General features: G+C 45.5%; 1 protein-coding gene across 2 annotated transcripts in view; it reads right to left on the bottom strand.

Moving 5' to 3' along the window:
- The window catches only part of Uaca (uveal autoantigen with coiled-coil domains and ankyrin repeats), an 84,556-nt gene that overhangs the window by 31,147 nt on the left and 37,929 nt on the right, over positions 1-15,480 (bottom strand). The window contains exons 1-4 of one of the 2 annotated variants that reach the window (XM_029543342.1): positions 10,281-10,906; positions 7,493-7,626; positions 3,177-3,265; positions 636-700 (exon numbers count right to left, since the gene is read on the bottom strand). In XM_029543342.1, the coding sequence (XP_029399202.1) occupies positions 636-700; positions 3,177-3,265; positions 7,493-7,626; positions 10,281-10,319 (327 nt within the window). In that variant the 5' untranslated portion in view covers positions 10,320-10,906. Of the gene's footprint in view, positions 1-635; positions 701-3,176; positions 3,266-7,492; positions 7,627-10,280; positions 10,907-15,480 lie in introns of those variants that run through there. The other variant, XM_021206225.1, reaches the window with a different exon arrangement.

The raw sequence follows: 15,480 nt of genomic DNA, 5'->3' as shown, positions 1-15,480 counted from the left end.
AATACACTAAATATTTTGACGTGAAACAAAGAAAATAATGCCACATAACTGTGAACTGAACAGTATTCACCCAACAGGAAACATATGCCCCTTACAATAGCCGGGAGTACTGAAAAGATGGTATTGTTTGGGCTTCTTTTTCATTTTTTTTTCCCAGCAAGAGGTAAAATGAATCCGGAGAACAAACCAGTTCTAAGATCAACACAGGCTGGACACTTCGGCCAAAGACTTCATGCAGCCAAGTGGCTAGCACGAGCCCGTGGCTGCCTGATGAAAACCCATGACACTACCCTCATGCTGTGAAAGTCATCTGTGTGGAGACACAGATACACACGAGCCCGCGCTCTCCTCTGTCTCAAGCCTGCTCTAGGCAGCAGACAGCTCTGGCCCCCAGCTCACATCAACAGGAAGGTCAAGCCTTCATTGTTTATTTTTAATACACTGAGTTATGTGATCCACTTCCCTCAAATTCTTGTTCCTTATTGTTCACATTCCTTCACAAAGGATGGAAAAATTACCGCAATTGTGAATAGTTCGGGTTTGCCTGCCACTCTTTGATCTCAGATTCTAAAGACACCAAGAGCACACTCAAGCTTTAGGGTCTCATTTAGAAGCAAGGGTCCTGCCATGCCTACCTGTAGAAGTTTCTGCAGGCATAACGCGTGTCCATACTTAGCTGCCAGGTGAAGCGCATTCCTCCCTACAAAAGCAAACATTTCAAGTCTGGGTGAAGGATTAGTTTCTTCACACAGGAATCTTCATAGAAATACAACATTTTTTTGCCCAACTGGTTGACAGTATATATAATCTGTAAACAGGCTTTCAGTTCCTAAGATGTTTGACATCTTAGTAATGTAACACACACCTCTAAAGGGAGCTAAAAAAACAAATCCTGCAAGTTCCTAATGGTTGGAGGTCTGTCTTCATGTGCCTCCAAAGCTTTAGCACAGAGGGCAGTGCCTGAGACATGGTAGTTACACAGTGGCACAGGGACGAACAGGAAGGAAAGGGTAGGCTCTGAAGATGGCTCAGGGGTGAAGAGCACTGGCTACTCTTGCAGAGGTCCGGGATTCAGTTCTCAGTACCCACATGGTGACTCCAACCATCCGTAACTCCAGTCCCAGGAGATTTGACACCCTGTTCTGGTCTCACCATGATATACAGCCATATAGGCAGGCAAAACACCAATCCACATACAATAGAAAATAAATACCTTTTTTTTTTTTTTTTTTTTTTATTTTTAAGACAAGTAAGATGGTATAGAAAAGAAAACAAACAGGTTTCATCTAACTGTTCTGTTCTGGCTAGAACATCAGATGCGTGCTCTCTCTCTCTCTCTCTCTCTCTCTCTCTCTCTCTCTCTCTCGTGCGCGCACACACACACACATGCACACACACACACACACACACACACACACACACACTGGTGCGCATATGCACTAACTTATTTGTGGAAATCACGGCAAGTAGCTTAGGACAGCTACAGGAGTCATTTCTCTTCTTCCTCCATGTGGGTCCCTGTGGTGATGAAACTCAGGCCATCCAGCTCAGGGGCAAGCGCCTCTGTCCACTGAGCCATGCTGTTGTCCCCCTAACTGTATGTCCTTACACATACATCTCACTTAGTGAAAGGCATAGGGTTTCATGGGCAACACCAGCATCCGCCCTGCCATGCCCCTTAGCTCTTTCACAAATGCTTTAATGTGCAGCTTGCTTCCATAAGCACATTGGCTAGAAGAGAGACAGACACACATAGAAGAGAGACAGACACACAGGCTTTCAACACCCATATGGTCTGATGTGAGTTTAAGTAAGCTGTACGCTTCCCCAGGTCTGATCGGCCAGGTTCTAATGCCACCCACAGAGAGTGCAGGTCCACAAGCAGGACCAGACACGGCACAGCCAACAGCACTCAGACTCCCCCTCGTCTGTGGAACACGACTGTGGCACACTTCAGTTCCTGAGCTGCAAGCGTAGTTCAGGGGGCAGAGGCAGCTGCTTCCTGCCTGGTGACCCAAGTTCTATCCTCAGGACCCACATGGTAGGGGAGAATTTCTGCTTTTGTACTCTGACCCCCACGTGTGTGCTGGGGCATGTGAGTATGAACTTGCACACACCCACCCATGCAAGCAATAAATAAAAACATTTATCCAAGTTCATCAACATCTAAAGCTCTCACTGAAGGAAAAGCAACAGCTGTGTCCAAACACTCGCATATTTACCTTGAATGTGCAAACTCAGCAGTGAGATTTAAAGAGACAGACGGGGGTAAGCAAGAGACAAGGAGAAACATAAGGTTCCAATTGTCTAAACAACTTGTGATACAGCCAGGCAAACCCGGGACAGGTTCCCTAGGAGCATTGGTCTCTTGTGGAGCCTGGGGCAAGTGGCTGAGACGCAGAGAAGTGAGGTGAATCAACAGGGCTGAAAATGGTAAGGTGCTCAGCGGCTCCGAAGAGCAGTCACCCAGATGCTATAGAATGTCACCTGCCACTATCCCTATCGCCACCACGGAGGCAGTTATGTCTCCAGCACAGAAGACACCTAACTGAGAGTCAAACACCCTCGTCACAAAGAGGCCATGGCACCGGATGTGAATATCAATGGAACAGTCCTTTAAAGTCTCTAAAGGCGGCACTGCGGCACCAACTGGCAGGCCTGCTGCCCTTCCAGCCTACATCCCCTGCACTTGACCTCTCTCATGGCGATACTCGGGGGTAAATGTTTTCTCAACTCAGAAGCTCAGGGTCCAAGCAATGGCTCAGTGGTGTAAGAGCACTTGCTGCTCTTGCAGAGGACCTGGGTTCAGTTCCCAGTACCTACATCAGCCAGCTCGCAGCCAGCTCCAGGGGGTTTTACAACCACTTGTGGCCTCTACAGGTACTGCGCTCACACAGTGCACATACATATAGCCAGGCACGCAATGCATACACGTAAAATAAATCTAAAAATAAATGGTAAGTAAATAAATAACCTAAAGCAGCAACTGTTATTTCACTTTTCAAGCATGTCTGATTCCGAATGTGAGCACTACTGAGGGTATAACTGCTGGACTGCTTTTCCAGTGTATGAAAGGCCCAATCTTTAGAAAGAAGGTAAGAGGGAGGGAGAGGGGGAGAGAGGAAGAGATGGAAGGGGGAGAGGAGGAGGGAGGGTTATTAATGGAGGAGGTGTACCTGCACTGTCCCTGGTTGCAACATCAATGCCATGCGTAAGAATGGCATTCAGGCATTCCAGATTCCCTTTGGATGCCACGACGTGGAAGCTGAATGAAAGAGAACACACATTATGCCATGGAAACTAACAAAGGTAATTTAAACGTTCATGAGCTAGAGATGGCTCAGTGGTTAAGAGCACTGGTTGCTCTTCCAGAGGCCCTAGGTTCAATTCCGAGCACCCAGATGACAGCTCACAACCATCTGTAACTCTAGTCCCAGGGGATCCAATACCTTCTTCTGGTCTCCTTGGGCTCAAGGTATGCATGTGCACAGATACATATGCAGGCAAAACATGCACACACGTTTTAAAAAAATGTTCTATCAACATCATCCCTTATTAATACACACACACACACACAAACACACACACACACACAGAGTTATGAAAGCTTTGCTTTGTTAGAACACCTTTATAAAAAAAAAAAAAAAAGAACACCTTCATAAATAGAACATTTTTAGTTACCAGATCTGAAATTCTTAAAAATCTGACTCATAAACTAGCCAGGACACTCTAGAAGTATCTCCTTAGTATGAAACACTTTAATATTCAACAGCTTTGATAAGAGAAAAAATTATATAATATCATTAGCCCTGAAATTTATTATTTTGCTATCAAAACCCCTAGTGCTCGGACCTAAATTAATGTACACTGGAATCTTTCCTCTTGCCTTTTTTTTTTTTTTGGCATGCATATATGCCTGTGGGGTGTGTGTGTGTGTGTGTGTGTATGTGTGTTTGAGGGTATATGGGTGTATGTGTGTGTGTTTGAGGGAGTGTGTGTGTATGTGTGTGTTTGAGGGAGTGTGTGTGTATGTGTGTATGTTTGAGAGTGTGTGTGTGTGTTTGAGGGGGTGTGTGTGTATGTGTGTGTGTGTATGTGTGTGTTTGAGGGTGTACGTGTGTGTGTTTGAGGGGGTGTGTGTATGTGTGTGTGTTTGAGGGTGTATGTGTATATGTGTGTGTGTGAGGGTGTGTGTATATGTATGTGTGTGTGTTTGAGGGTGTGTGTGTGTATGTGTGTGTGTTTGAGGGGGTGTGTGTATGTATGTGTATGTGTTTGAGGGTGTATGTGTATATGTGTGTGTGTGAGGGTGCGTGTATATGTATGTGTGTGTGTTTGAGGGGGTGTGTATATGTATGTGTGTGTGTTTGAGGGTGTATGTGTGTATGTGTGTATGTTTGAGGGGGTGTGAATGCACATGGAAGCACAAGGCTGGCACTGGGAGTCTTCCATTATCGGGCTCTGTCTTACTCAAGGAGGCAGGGTCTCGCGCTTGCACCTGCCCAGCCAGCCTGCCCAGGGCCCACAGGTCTCCACTCTCTGAGTTCAGGAGTTGACAGGCAGGCCCCTCCCCATACCCCACTTCTCCGTGAGCTCAGGGACAAGAACTCTGGTTTTTGTGTTTGGGTGGCAAGCATTCACCCACTAAGCCACTTTCTAACCACTCTGGAATATTTCTAAATGTTATTTTGTTTGATTTGAAATATACTGAAACTACCCCAGAACATTACAGAAGAGGGTTAAGACCACAGCAGAACATACTTTCTCTCTTTGGAATTACCAAACTAAGCTAACCCATGCTTTCTCCCTCCCACGGTAACTATTGTCAACATTGAATTTTTCCTCTTCTACCCGTATGACTGACATTTCACACAAGCAGACCCCATTGATGAAGATCCCTAACAAGGTAGTCAAGCCTGCTTAAGACACTAACTTTGGGGCTAGAGAGAGGGACCCACAGTTAAGAGTACTTGCTGCTCTTCCAGATAACTCCTAACACCCTCATCCGTTGGCTTACCACAACCCATAACTCTGCACCAGAGGACCCGCCCCTTCTGTTTTCCATTGGCTCCCATATACATGTGCACACATACACATAAAATAAAACCTTTTATTAATAAACTGGCACTGACTAGAACTCATCCAAATCCAAATTTGTGAGGAGATGGGCATTGTGGGTAAAGGGCACTGAGTTCAAGGTAACAGAGGAAGGAGACCCCGGGCAAGAGGACCTCCCCTGAAGATATCAGGAGGAGGGCGTGAAAGTGCAGAGCCACTCTGGGCTCACCCTCAGCAGGAGGCTCCTTCCCTGGCCAGAGCAGAGAAGTTCCTGTTCCCACTGCTGAAGCCTTAGTCTTCTGGCGCCTCATCCCTGCCTTCACCAGTCTCTGTAGAATTAACATTGTTATGCCATATAAGTCCAATATTGATTCTTTCTGTGGTTTGTGGGTCTCTTCCCACTCAACTGCAAACTCAGTAAAAGCAGAGTTTATTGTCTGCTTTGCTTTCTGTTATACTCCCAGACACAAGTGTGAAGCCACACTCTCAAGTGTCTGAGCAAGAAAAGCCAAGAGACAAAATCCGGAATAGCTTGCAAATTCATTCTCAGATAGCAGGTCATTATGTGATTCTAATAATCCTAAGACAGGTGACATGCCACCAGAGAACGAGCCCTCCTGAGGACAGCAGGGCTAAGGCCAGCTCAAAGCATTCAGGAGAGCTGTTTTTAACAGACAAACCCATTCTCCATTTTAATAGGACAAACACATTTGGGCCACGGGCATCCTTTGGGCTCCTGAGACAATCACGCTCCACAACACACTGTGTGGCCCTCTGGAGGTGGAGTCCTCCTCCCTACTAAGGTCTAAATCTGTGGAAATGCCAGTTTGGAATCATTTGTTTGCACTCCTCAGCTCACAAACTTACAAAGACTATGGTTTTCATAACAGCCCACCATGACACTGACCGTGCACCCGAGAGCAGGATTCCCAGCTAATCCACAAGCACTGCCCACGCTGTAGAGCTATAAATAGCAGGCATGCTTCAGGAAGAGGACATGTCAGTCATAGAAACATGGGTACAGAGCTGTACGTGACATAGGAGAAAGCTTTACAGAAACACTTTGCAACTTAGAGAACCTCTTCTTTTTAAATACATGTGTGTGGGGGGGGTCTTTATATGACTGTGTGTCTTTGTGTGTGTGTATGTCTGTGTGTGTCTTCATATGTCTATGTGTGTCTGTGTCTGTGTAAATATGTGTATGTATGTCTGTATTATATATGTCTGTGTGCATCTGTGTGTGTGTGTGTGTGTGTGTGTGTGTGTGTTTATATGCCTGTGTGTTTGAGGAGGTCTGGAAGCCAGAGAGAGTGTTGGATCCACTGGAGCAGAGTTACAGGATTGTGTGCCTGCACTGGGTATTCTTGATCAATAACCTTGGTTTCTACCATTACTGCCATCCCCAGTGTCTTCTGGAACCACAATACGTTCAAGAAGTACTTGTTGCTTCTTAAAAGAATGTCAAAACCTTGGGACTAGAGAGATGGTTCTGTGGTTAAGAAGGTTTCTGTGGTTTCAAGGTTTATGGCTGTTAAAACCTGAATTTGTTGTCTCACTTTGCTCGACTGAAATATTACACATTCCAAAGTCATAATCTACATCAAACATTAGTGATTAGATTCCTAATATTCACTTCTATATTTAGCAGCTCACTTCCAACTACACAATTTTAAAGAAAAAAAAATCCCCTGCAAGGCTCAGACAGGGAGTTTAGGAAATGGGACTTTTCACCTCTAGTGCTAGAAGGGCTCCTGGCTACAGTTGCCAGGGCTGTAATTAGAGTCTTAACAGAATCAAGATCTACCCTTTAACCCAACTGCCTCTTAGCCTCAACCAGAAAGGAAACGGTGCAGATCTGGGTCGGGTGGGGAAGGGACATTGGCTCAGAGGCACAGAGCAAGCCAGGAGTCACACAAACGCAGTGAGGGTGGGCTCTCTAACTGTGTCTCCCTGAGGCACCCAGGTCTCCAGCTCTTCTCTGTTCTGCTCAGTTTCGCTGAAACAAATGGTCTAAATAAATTAAAAACTCCAACTGGGGCTTGGAGGAAAGGGCAGTGTCCTTTGCTGAATGCTCCCAAGGTGGGAAGCTGGGGCCACATCCCAGCTCCAGGCCTCCTGGGGTCAGAACAAACTAATTACATTCTGAAGATTTCTCTCTGCATCTTTCAGTTGGCTGCCTCAAAGATAAAATATGATAAGGTCTGAGGAAAAGTTTGTCGATAAGAATACCCCAAGTAGCTCAGGCTGGGCTGTGCCTGAGCAGCCGGACACAGGAAAGAATTAAATGGAGGACAGCTGTTAGTTTGTCTAAAATAGCTCAAAGTAAACAGTTCTGTGTCAGACTTTTAAAGTCACAACAGGGATAGCCACAATTTGCAGGTGGCATTTGGACCCCAGGGCCCTACCCAGACCTCAGTGACAAGGGGATACTCACGCCGATCTGCCTTCCACATCTAGCTTGCCGGGATGGACGCCCTTTTTGGCAAGGATGGAGGATACTTTCTCCACATCCCCCCTTTCAGCAGCCTTCATCAACCGGTCATCGTACTTATTCCAGTCCGCTGATTGCTACAAGAGGAGGAGAAAGGAAACAGCATAGCGTGTTAGTCAGCTTTCCTTATGGAGAGGAGGCAGCAGGCCCTGGAGAGTGCATCACTCAATTCCCAACTGTACCCCAAATCCCTTTCTCTCTGCTACCCTCCCTTGGCCAGAACAGCGGATTATTTATTTATGTATGTATTCAGTTACTTACTAACTTATTGGAGATGGGGTTTCTCTATGTAGCCCTGGGTGACCTGGACCCAGGCTGGCCTTGAACTCACAGGGATCCATCTGCTTCTGCCTCTTAGTGCTACAATTAAAGGCATATAAACCCTTCCCAAGTCATGACTCATGAAAAGTCTATTTACCTTAAACTTGAAAGAAAAATATATGTTTTCCATGTTTGATATCCTGTTAGCATCTTTGGGGCAAAGAAAAGCAATAATTCCTAAACCCCACCCCCACCCCACTCCTCAAGCTACCCAGAAAACTACAATTATGAGACACTCGTAACTGAAGAGACGAGTCACACCCCTGGCCCTGGTTCTGACGGGTCCCTGTCCCCCTATAGCTCACACTTTCACAGATGTCTCTGGTTACTATCTCCAGCACCCGTAGGTGCAGTTAGTGGAACTCTGTGCACTGTAGCACACTCTAATGACTCCTATTTCAAAGGTGTTAGAAGTACGGCTGTACACATACAATATTCCATAGAATAAGGAATGAATCATACCTGCACATTAGGATAAAAAGAAACTAAAGACAAAAGACTCTGAAGTATTGCCTTTTTGTTTGTTCGTTGTGAATGCTGTTTAAGAGACAGGATCTTCCTATAGAGCCTAGACTGGCCTCAAACTGAGGCCATCCTCTTGCCTCAGTCTCCCAAGGCATGCACCACCATTGCTAGCAGATTTTTTTTTTTCTATTTTTGCAAAATCTCAGTGCATATAAACTTAAAAAGAAGGCGAAGGTCATTTCGAAGACAGGAGGAAGTAGCACACAAGATATATTTTTAGTCACATCAAGATATGTTGGCTTTGATCCGAGAGCATACCGTGAGGCCAATAACTTGGGTCTTTTCTTAGTGCATAGATGTACCAGAACATGGGGTAAAACTATAAACATATGGGCTGGAGAGATGGCTCTGTGGTTAAGAGCACTGGCTGTTCTTCAGAGGACCTGGGTTCAATTCTCACCACCCACACGGCAGCTCACAACCGTCCAGTTCTAGGGGATCCAACACCTTCACATGGGCATTCGTGTAGGCAAAACACCAATGTACATAAAATAAAAAAAAAATAAAAATAAATTGCTAAAAAAAGAAAATATAAACATCTATGTTTACATATATGTGAACATCTATAAACATAGGTATGGTTTAACATTTAGAAAGGAGACCAAGGAAAAGTTAATTATTGGATGATAGAACACATGTTTTTAAGCACATAGGATTTAATCTTATAAAGTATCACATTGGGGCTGGCAAGATGGTTCAGACACTAAAGGTGCTTGCCATCAAGTCTGACAACTTGAGTTCAATCCCCACAGCCCATATGGTAGAGGAGAGGCCTGACTCCCACAAGTTGTCCTCTGATCTCTGGCCACAAGCCATGATATGTGCACACTCTTGTGTATACACAGATAAAGTATTTTTAAGCTGTAATAAAATAGTACATTAATTCACTGCTAAATTCCATGCTAAACCAGTGCTACTTCTGTAACTCTATAAGATGCAAGCATTTTCATGTAATTGGCAAAGTCAATTAATCCTTTGCCCACAAAACCTTCTATATGTTAAAAAAAAAAAATTCACCACTTCCAAAATCTTCATAGTAAATTCTAGCAAGTGACTCATGAAGTACTTGAAAGACAAAAAAAAAAAACAAAAAACAAAAAAAAACCATGAAGATGTTTTTAACTCACTCCTGAGATTTATTTTCATGGACCCTGGTTTGAGCATCCATAGACTCCAGAAACGGAAGACCGAGGTTAAATTTAGTAATCAATCCATCTTGCTCTAACTTCCTAAGTCCAAACAGCCAACATGTGAACAATGTCGACCTCCTGACTCAAAACCTAACGCAGAGTTTACGCCTCACCTCTCACTTTGGAGCAAAGCAGCCTCGCGCATGGCTCGGGAGTAGCCGTGGATTTAGAGGGAAGAGACGCTGCGCTGTCAGATGCCAGGAGGGTTAGGTCATGCTCACCACACAATACCTGCCCTAACTGATTAGTCTATCCTCAGACCTACAACAGCCCTGATCCCCAATAAAACTTGCTGGGCAGCAAAACAGCTCTGCACAGCTCACAGAGCCCTACAAACCCCACAGGAAGCCATTCAAAAGAGGTGGCAGAGGAGGAGAAGAAGAAGCAGGAGGAGGAAGAGGAGAACAGGTCACTATGATTAAAGTCTCCTGTGAGCGAGTAATTTTACATCCAACTTCATTAAGCACCATTTCCAGTTCTGGCCCAAAGTCAGTTAACAGTACCACCGCCCAGTTACTAACATTCTATCCTGTGCTTTTGAAGTCCAGAAAAACACAAGCTCTTGTCAGTTGCCGATAATACTGTGAGCAAGCAGAAGGGAAACTGTCAGCACAGAAATTGTCATTTATAAAACAGGACGTTTGAAAAGCCCACGAGAAGCCTGTGTGCAGATCTCTGTCCCACAAGATACCTACTGAATGGTTAGACGCACAAGGCAGCCAACAGTTCATCATAGCCAGCCTCCCAGCCGCGCTGCCACCGTGAAGGACCCTGCATTAAGTTACAAATCTCTGCAGCTCACAAAGCCGATCTGCAGATGCCCAGCAAGGGACTCGGCCCCTCACATGCCGGGCTGCACGTAGCTCGGATCTCCAGGCTTAGTTTCTTCATCTTTTGGCTCCTTCTCCACCTTCTTAAGGCTGTAAAGGTCTCCTCTTTGCTGCCGAGCACGGGCTGCAGAGCTGCCCAAGTCAGGTAACTCCTCCTCCTCCTCTTTCTTACTTTCTTGTGAGCAGCTGACTTCCAAAGTCTTCCCCTTTCAGGGACCCCATTGGAAGACACCCCACATCCTGCCTCATCCACGCTGCCGTCCAGACACTGCTGTGCACAAGACTGGCCACCTCCGAAGTGACCGGTAAACAGTGTGTGGCCTGCATCACATTAGGGCAGTTCTATTTTCGATTCCATAGAACCTGACAGCTGGGTGAAAGAAAGGGGCTGAGAACTTGTTGTCAATGCATGCCTTCCCTCTGAGTAACTAAACTCAGGGCTCCTGGGGAAATGACTCAAGCACATTGTGAAACAAGCTGACCACGTCAATACAGTCAGTGTGAGTATGTGACGAGGAGACCAGGGGGTGGGAGGTGGACAGACAAATCTGGTTATTCAACAAAATAGTATTTAATGCCAGTTTCAATCTTAGTGTCATCTATCATGGAGTTACACTAGCCTGAACAAACAGGATATAAAATTCTATTTAAAGCAAATGTGTCATGCTTTCATTTAAGGAAATGCATGCACACACACACACACACACACACACACACACACCCCACCTTGAATTTTAGTACCCCAGGCTGGCTAGCTCTGCCTACAACCAGGTTTCAGCTTACAACTGCTGCCAGTCTGTCTCCACATGTCAAACAAGAAGGGACAAGGGCACTGCCAAGCATGGTGGTGGAGACTGTGCCACAAATTTTAATTTAAAACTTTAAATTTAACACTTGGCACCCTGCATTTCCAAGCTTAGCACCCTGTCTGTTAGAATGAGCAAGCACTGTTTTGGTGGAAAGTCAGATGATCTGGATTCGTGGAGAAGAACAAAACATGGTAAAATAAACTGACTAGAGTTAAGAGAGAAAAATCCATCCCAAAGCCAACACAGCTATGTGAGGAGGGGAGAGACAACCCTTCCATGTGTTCTACAACATCAAGATTCTCCACATTACCTAAGCTGCTCCCTCTTCCAGCTCAGGATATTTAATTGTGTGTGTATGTGTGTATCTATGTGTGTATCTCAGTGTGTCTGTGTGACTCAGCGTGTGTATCTATGGGACTTAGAGTGTGTGTATCCATGTGTGTACGTATGTGTGTCTATGTGTTTACTGTGTTCTACATACCACAGCAGCATGAGAATAACTTACAGATTCTCTAAAAGACATATTCAGGAAAACTGTTTCCTGGGAATGTGACACATTCCAAGCCATTCTTAGAGGAAGGAGGTGACCGTCCCACCAGAAATCACGATGCCTATTGAAAATGCTGCATGAACTCCAACAAGGAACCAGTTCCCTCCAGTTGCAATATAAACCATGAGGCCCATATTCTAATTATAAAGCACATATAGTCACACGCCCTGTTGAATTCTTTTTGAAACAATGAGGCATTTTCCTCCCAGACCACATGAGATACCAAAGGGTCACTTGGCCCCAGAGACGACTCCGCCTAGCCTAGTCTCTCTTCTTCAGGGGAGATCTAGGCTGGAAGTCAGACCTTGGCCTTTTGGGTAACAGAGCAAGCACATTCTTTCTAGAAATAGTCAGCAAAGGCAGAGAAAATAAAAAAGAAGGGGACCTGGAAGGACTCTCCAGAGTCACTCAGGGCCTCTCAATTCAGGAGATGGGCTATGTGCCCCAGATGCCACCGTCCAGCCCTATGCACATCCACCCCATGGTGGCTTCCTAAGGACCAGAGTACAGCCCTGACTCTGCTGCCCGAAGACCTGGAAGGCTTCCCTAGCTTCCACTTGGGCTTCTCTCAAAACGTCACGTCCTCAGAGGTCTCCCCGACCCCTATGCCTGAGCATGCTGCCCACCACTCCACCCCACCTCACCCCTGTAACTGGTACAAGGGACCCTTCTTCAAACTGCAGTCACCTCTGTCCTTACACACTAATTCCACCTGTCCCTCTATGACCCCTCCAACCTTTACACACAACAGAGGTCTCAGTTCTCTGGAAGCCATGAAATTGACTTTTAAATAGGTAATCTGGTAGCCGCTGGGTTCTTACTCGGAGTGGGAAGGATTCGTCTCCATGTCCTCCCTCTCCCACACGCCCTGTTCCCTGGGCAGGATCTGTACTGCCCTGGGAAGCAGCAGGATGCTGTGGGGGGCTCAGCTAGTTGCAAGTGGGTCCACAAATCTTCCAGTCAAAAACAAAAAACAAAAAAAACAAAAAACAAAACATTCTTCTGGTCCTCTCCTCCTGGGCCATGCACCTTGGGTCTGCCTTTCTGCTTAGCAGACATCGATGGGCCCCTCAGAAACCTATTAGCTGTGGCTTAAGAAGGAGCTTTAGGGTGAGACAAACAAGAGCTCACACCTGCTGTGTACACCAGGGGAGCAGACAGGGACAGAAAAGCCACCTGCAAAAAGTTAAAGATTGGATGCATTGGAAAAGCTGGAGGCTGGGGCTGGCAGATGATAACCTCCGAAGTGGAAGGGATCAGCCAGTTGCTGATCCCTTACAAGTGCTCCTGGCCAGGGATACTAATACAAGAAAATTCTTTTTAAAATGAAGAAAGAAGTATAAAAAAATTTTTTTAAGTGTTTCTTTTTGCTTTCCTATGTCAACTTCATCTCAGGGGTAGCCTGACATTGACAGACTTTCTCTGTTTCGGTTTGTTCTATTCTCACATCACCCAGGCTAGCCCAGGATGGTGTTATTATACTTCTGACTCCTGCCTCCACCTCCCTAATACTGGGAGCATAGGTGTGTACTGCCATGCCCAATCTGTGGAGTCCTGGGAGTCTAACTCAGGGCTCCCTGCATGTTAGGCAAACACTGCCAACTGAGCCCTTAAGTGTCTCTGTATGGGTACTGGGGACAGAAATGCACTTTACTTTTTGATCTTTCTCTGGACCAGGCTCCTTACGACTGCTGACATCACAGAAAAGTGGTCACCCACACTTACATCTTCTGATGGCTGAGCATACCACCACCTTTGATGTAGTCTAAGCAAAAAATTAAAAATAGAAATCTCTTCGAACCTTTAGAAATAATAATTTACAAACAACTCAGGGGAAAGAGAACTATAATAAGCCACAGATGCATCCTGGGATGTTGCAGTCTTGATATTTTACAGATGGCTTCTTTTCTGTTCTCTTTGCTTTTGCTTTGTAGATAAGGGACCGGAAGCTCAGGTATAAACTGCTCCCTTGGTCCACACAGAAATAAAAAAGAATTTTTTTAAAAAAGAAGAAAAAGAAAGATCTAGCATAGGGAAAATCATGGTTTCTTAAAAACACTTGCAGCCCAAGAAAGGGCTGCAGAGATGGCTCAGTGGCTAAGAGCACCTGCTGCTCTGGCAGGCCATCTAGAAGTGTAGCTCCAGTCCTAGGTGATCTGACGCCCACTGCTGGCCTTCATGGCCACTGTATACATGTGGTGCACATACATGTATACAGGCAAAAACTCATGCACATAAAATAAAATAAATCTAAAGACACAGCAAGAAAGGAAGATGGCAGTGGATAGGTTAAAAGGGACACTGGACTCTTAACAGCTGAACACACACAAGCAGCAAATGTTGGTCCCTGAGCAAACAAATTTTTTAAGAGTGTGACTACAGGCTAGCTACATAAGGACATGAAACAATTATTAAAAATGGAGGATGCTGATATGATAATGTTGGTATATATGTTTCAGCTCCATTTTTAAAAATTACACATTATATCATATTCAGATACAATAAGATATCGATTACATGCCTTGAACACAATCAAAATGATCAGGGTGAACCAAATTTAACGTCATGTTTGCTACAATGAAGAACTGACAAACCCCATCACTGCAATGCAAGGAGGGTTCATGACGGAAAGATTGATCAGTGTCACATGCCGCCAAGTGACTGGACAGAGGATGACATCTCAACTAACGCAGGGGAACTAACTATCTGGTGAACTTTGACAGCATTCCATGATTAAAATAGTCCATTGGCTGGCATGATGGCTCAGCAAGTAGAAGCATCTATTCAATCCCAGGGCCCACACAGGAGAGGAGAGAACAGATTCCTGCAAGCTGTGCTCTGACCTCCACATGTGCACATGTACATGCATATACACGCACATGCACATACACCATGCACACGAGCACACACACAAAGAGCCACTTGCTTCCTATGCTGGACATTAATGTTTACATTTGCGGTGACTCTTTCGGCCAGCTTTTGCTTTGGCGTCATATGTAAGAACTCCACGGTCCTGAAGGCTTCTCCTCTGTTTCCTCTGATTTACAGTAATAAAGCACATGTCTATGTCTCTAAGCATGTAAAGGAGGCTTTTTTTTTTTTTCAACCTGGTGCAATGTCAGAGTCTAGCTTCATTTTTTGTGGGTAGATAATCAGCTTTCCCAACAATGTTTGTTGAGACATGATCTTATACTCATTAGGATAACTACTATGAAAAGAAGAAAAGAAAAAGATATCAGGGAGCATGGGCCCTCTCCACTTCTGGGCATCCATTCAAAAGAATGCCCATGCCCACTGCAGCACTCCTCCGAACAGCCAGGAGTAGGCGCAGCACAGACTGTCCCTGATGAGTGATACAGTGGGGTAGTGTGCAGTTCTTATGAAGGCAGTCAGGTCCCACGGGAACACTGCACTAAATAAGTTAGTCCCCCTCCTCCCCCTCCCCCTCCTCCTCCCCCTTCCCTTCTTCCTCTTCCTCCTCCTCTACTCCTCCCTCCCTTTCTACCTTCCTCCCTCTCTCCCCTCCCTCTCCCCACTCCTCCTCCTCCTCTCTCTCTCTCTCTCTCTCTTTCTCCTTCCTCCCCCTGCCCCCACCCTCACACAGTGTATGAGCAAAAGGCCACCTTCATAGGAATCAAAAGTAGTTCAATTCCTAGAAACAAAAAACCAAATGGTGATCTTCAGGGGAGGGGAGGGGAGGGGAGGG

This window comes from Mus pahari, chromosome 10 (assembly GCF_900095145.1).
Source record: "Mus pahari chromosome 10, PAHARI_EIJ_v1.1, whole genome shotgun sequence".
Classification (NCBI taxonomy): Eukaryota; Metazoa; Chordata; class Mammalia; order Rodentia; family Muridae; genus Mus; species Mus pahari.
Note: the sequence above shows the minus strand (reverse complement) of the source record. Positions and strands in the feature narration are given on the sequence as shown.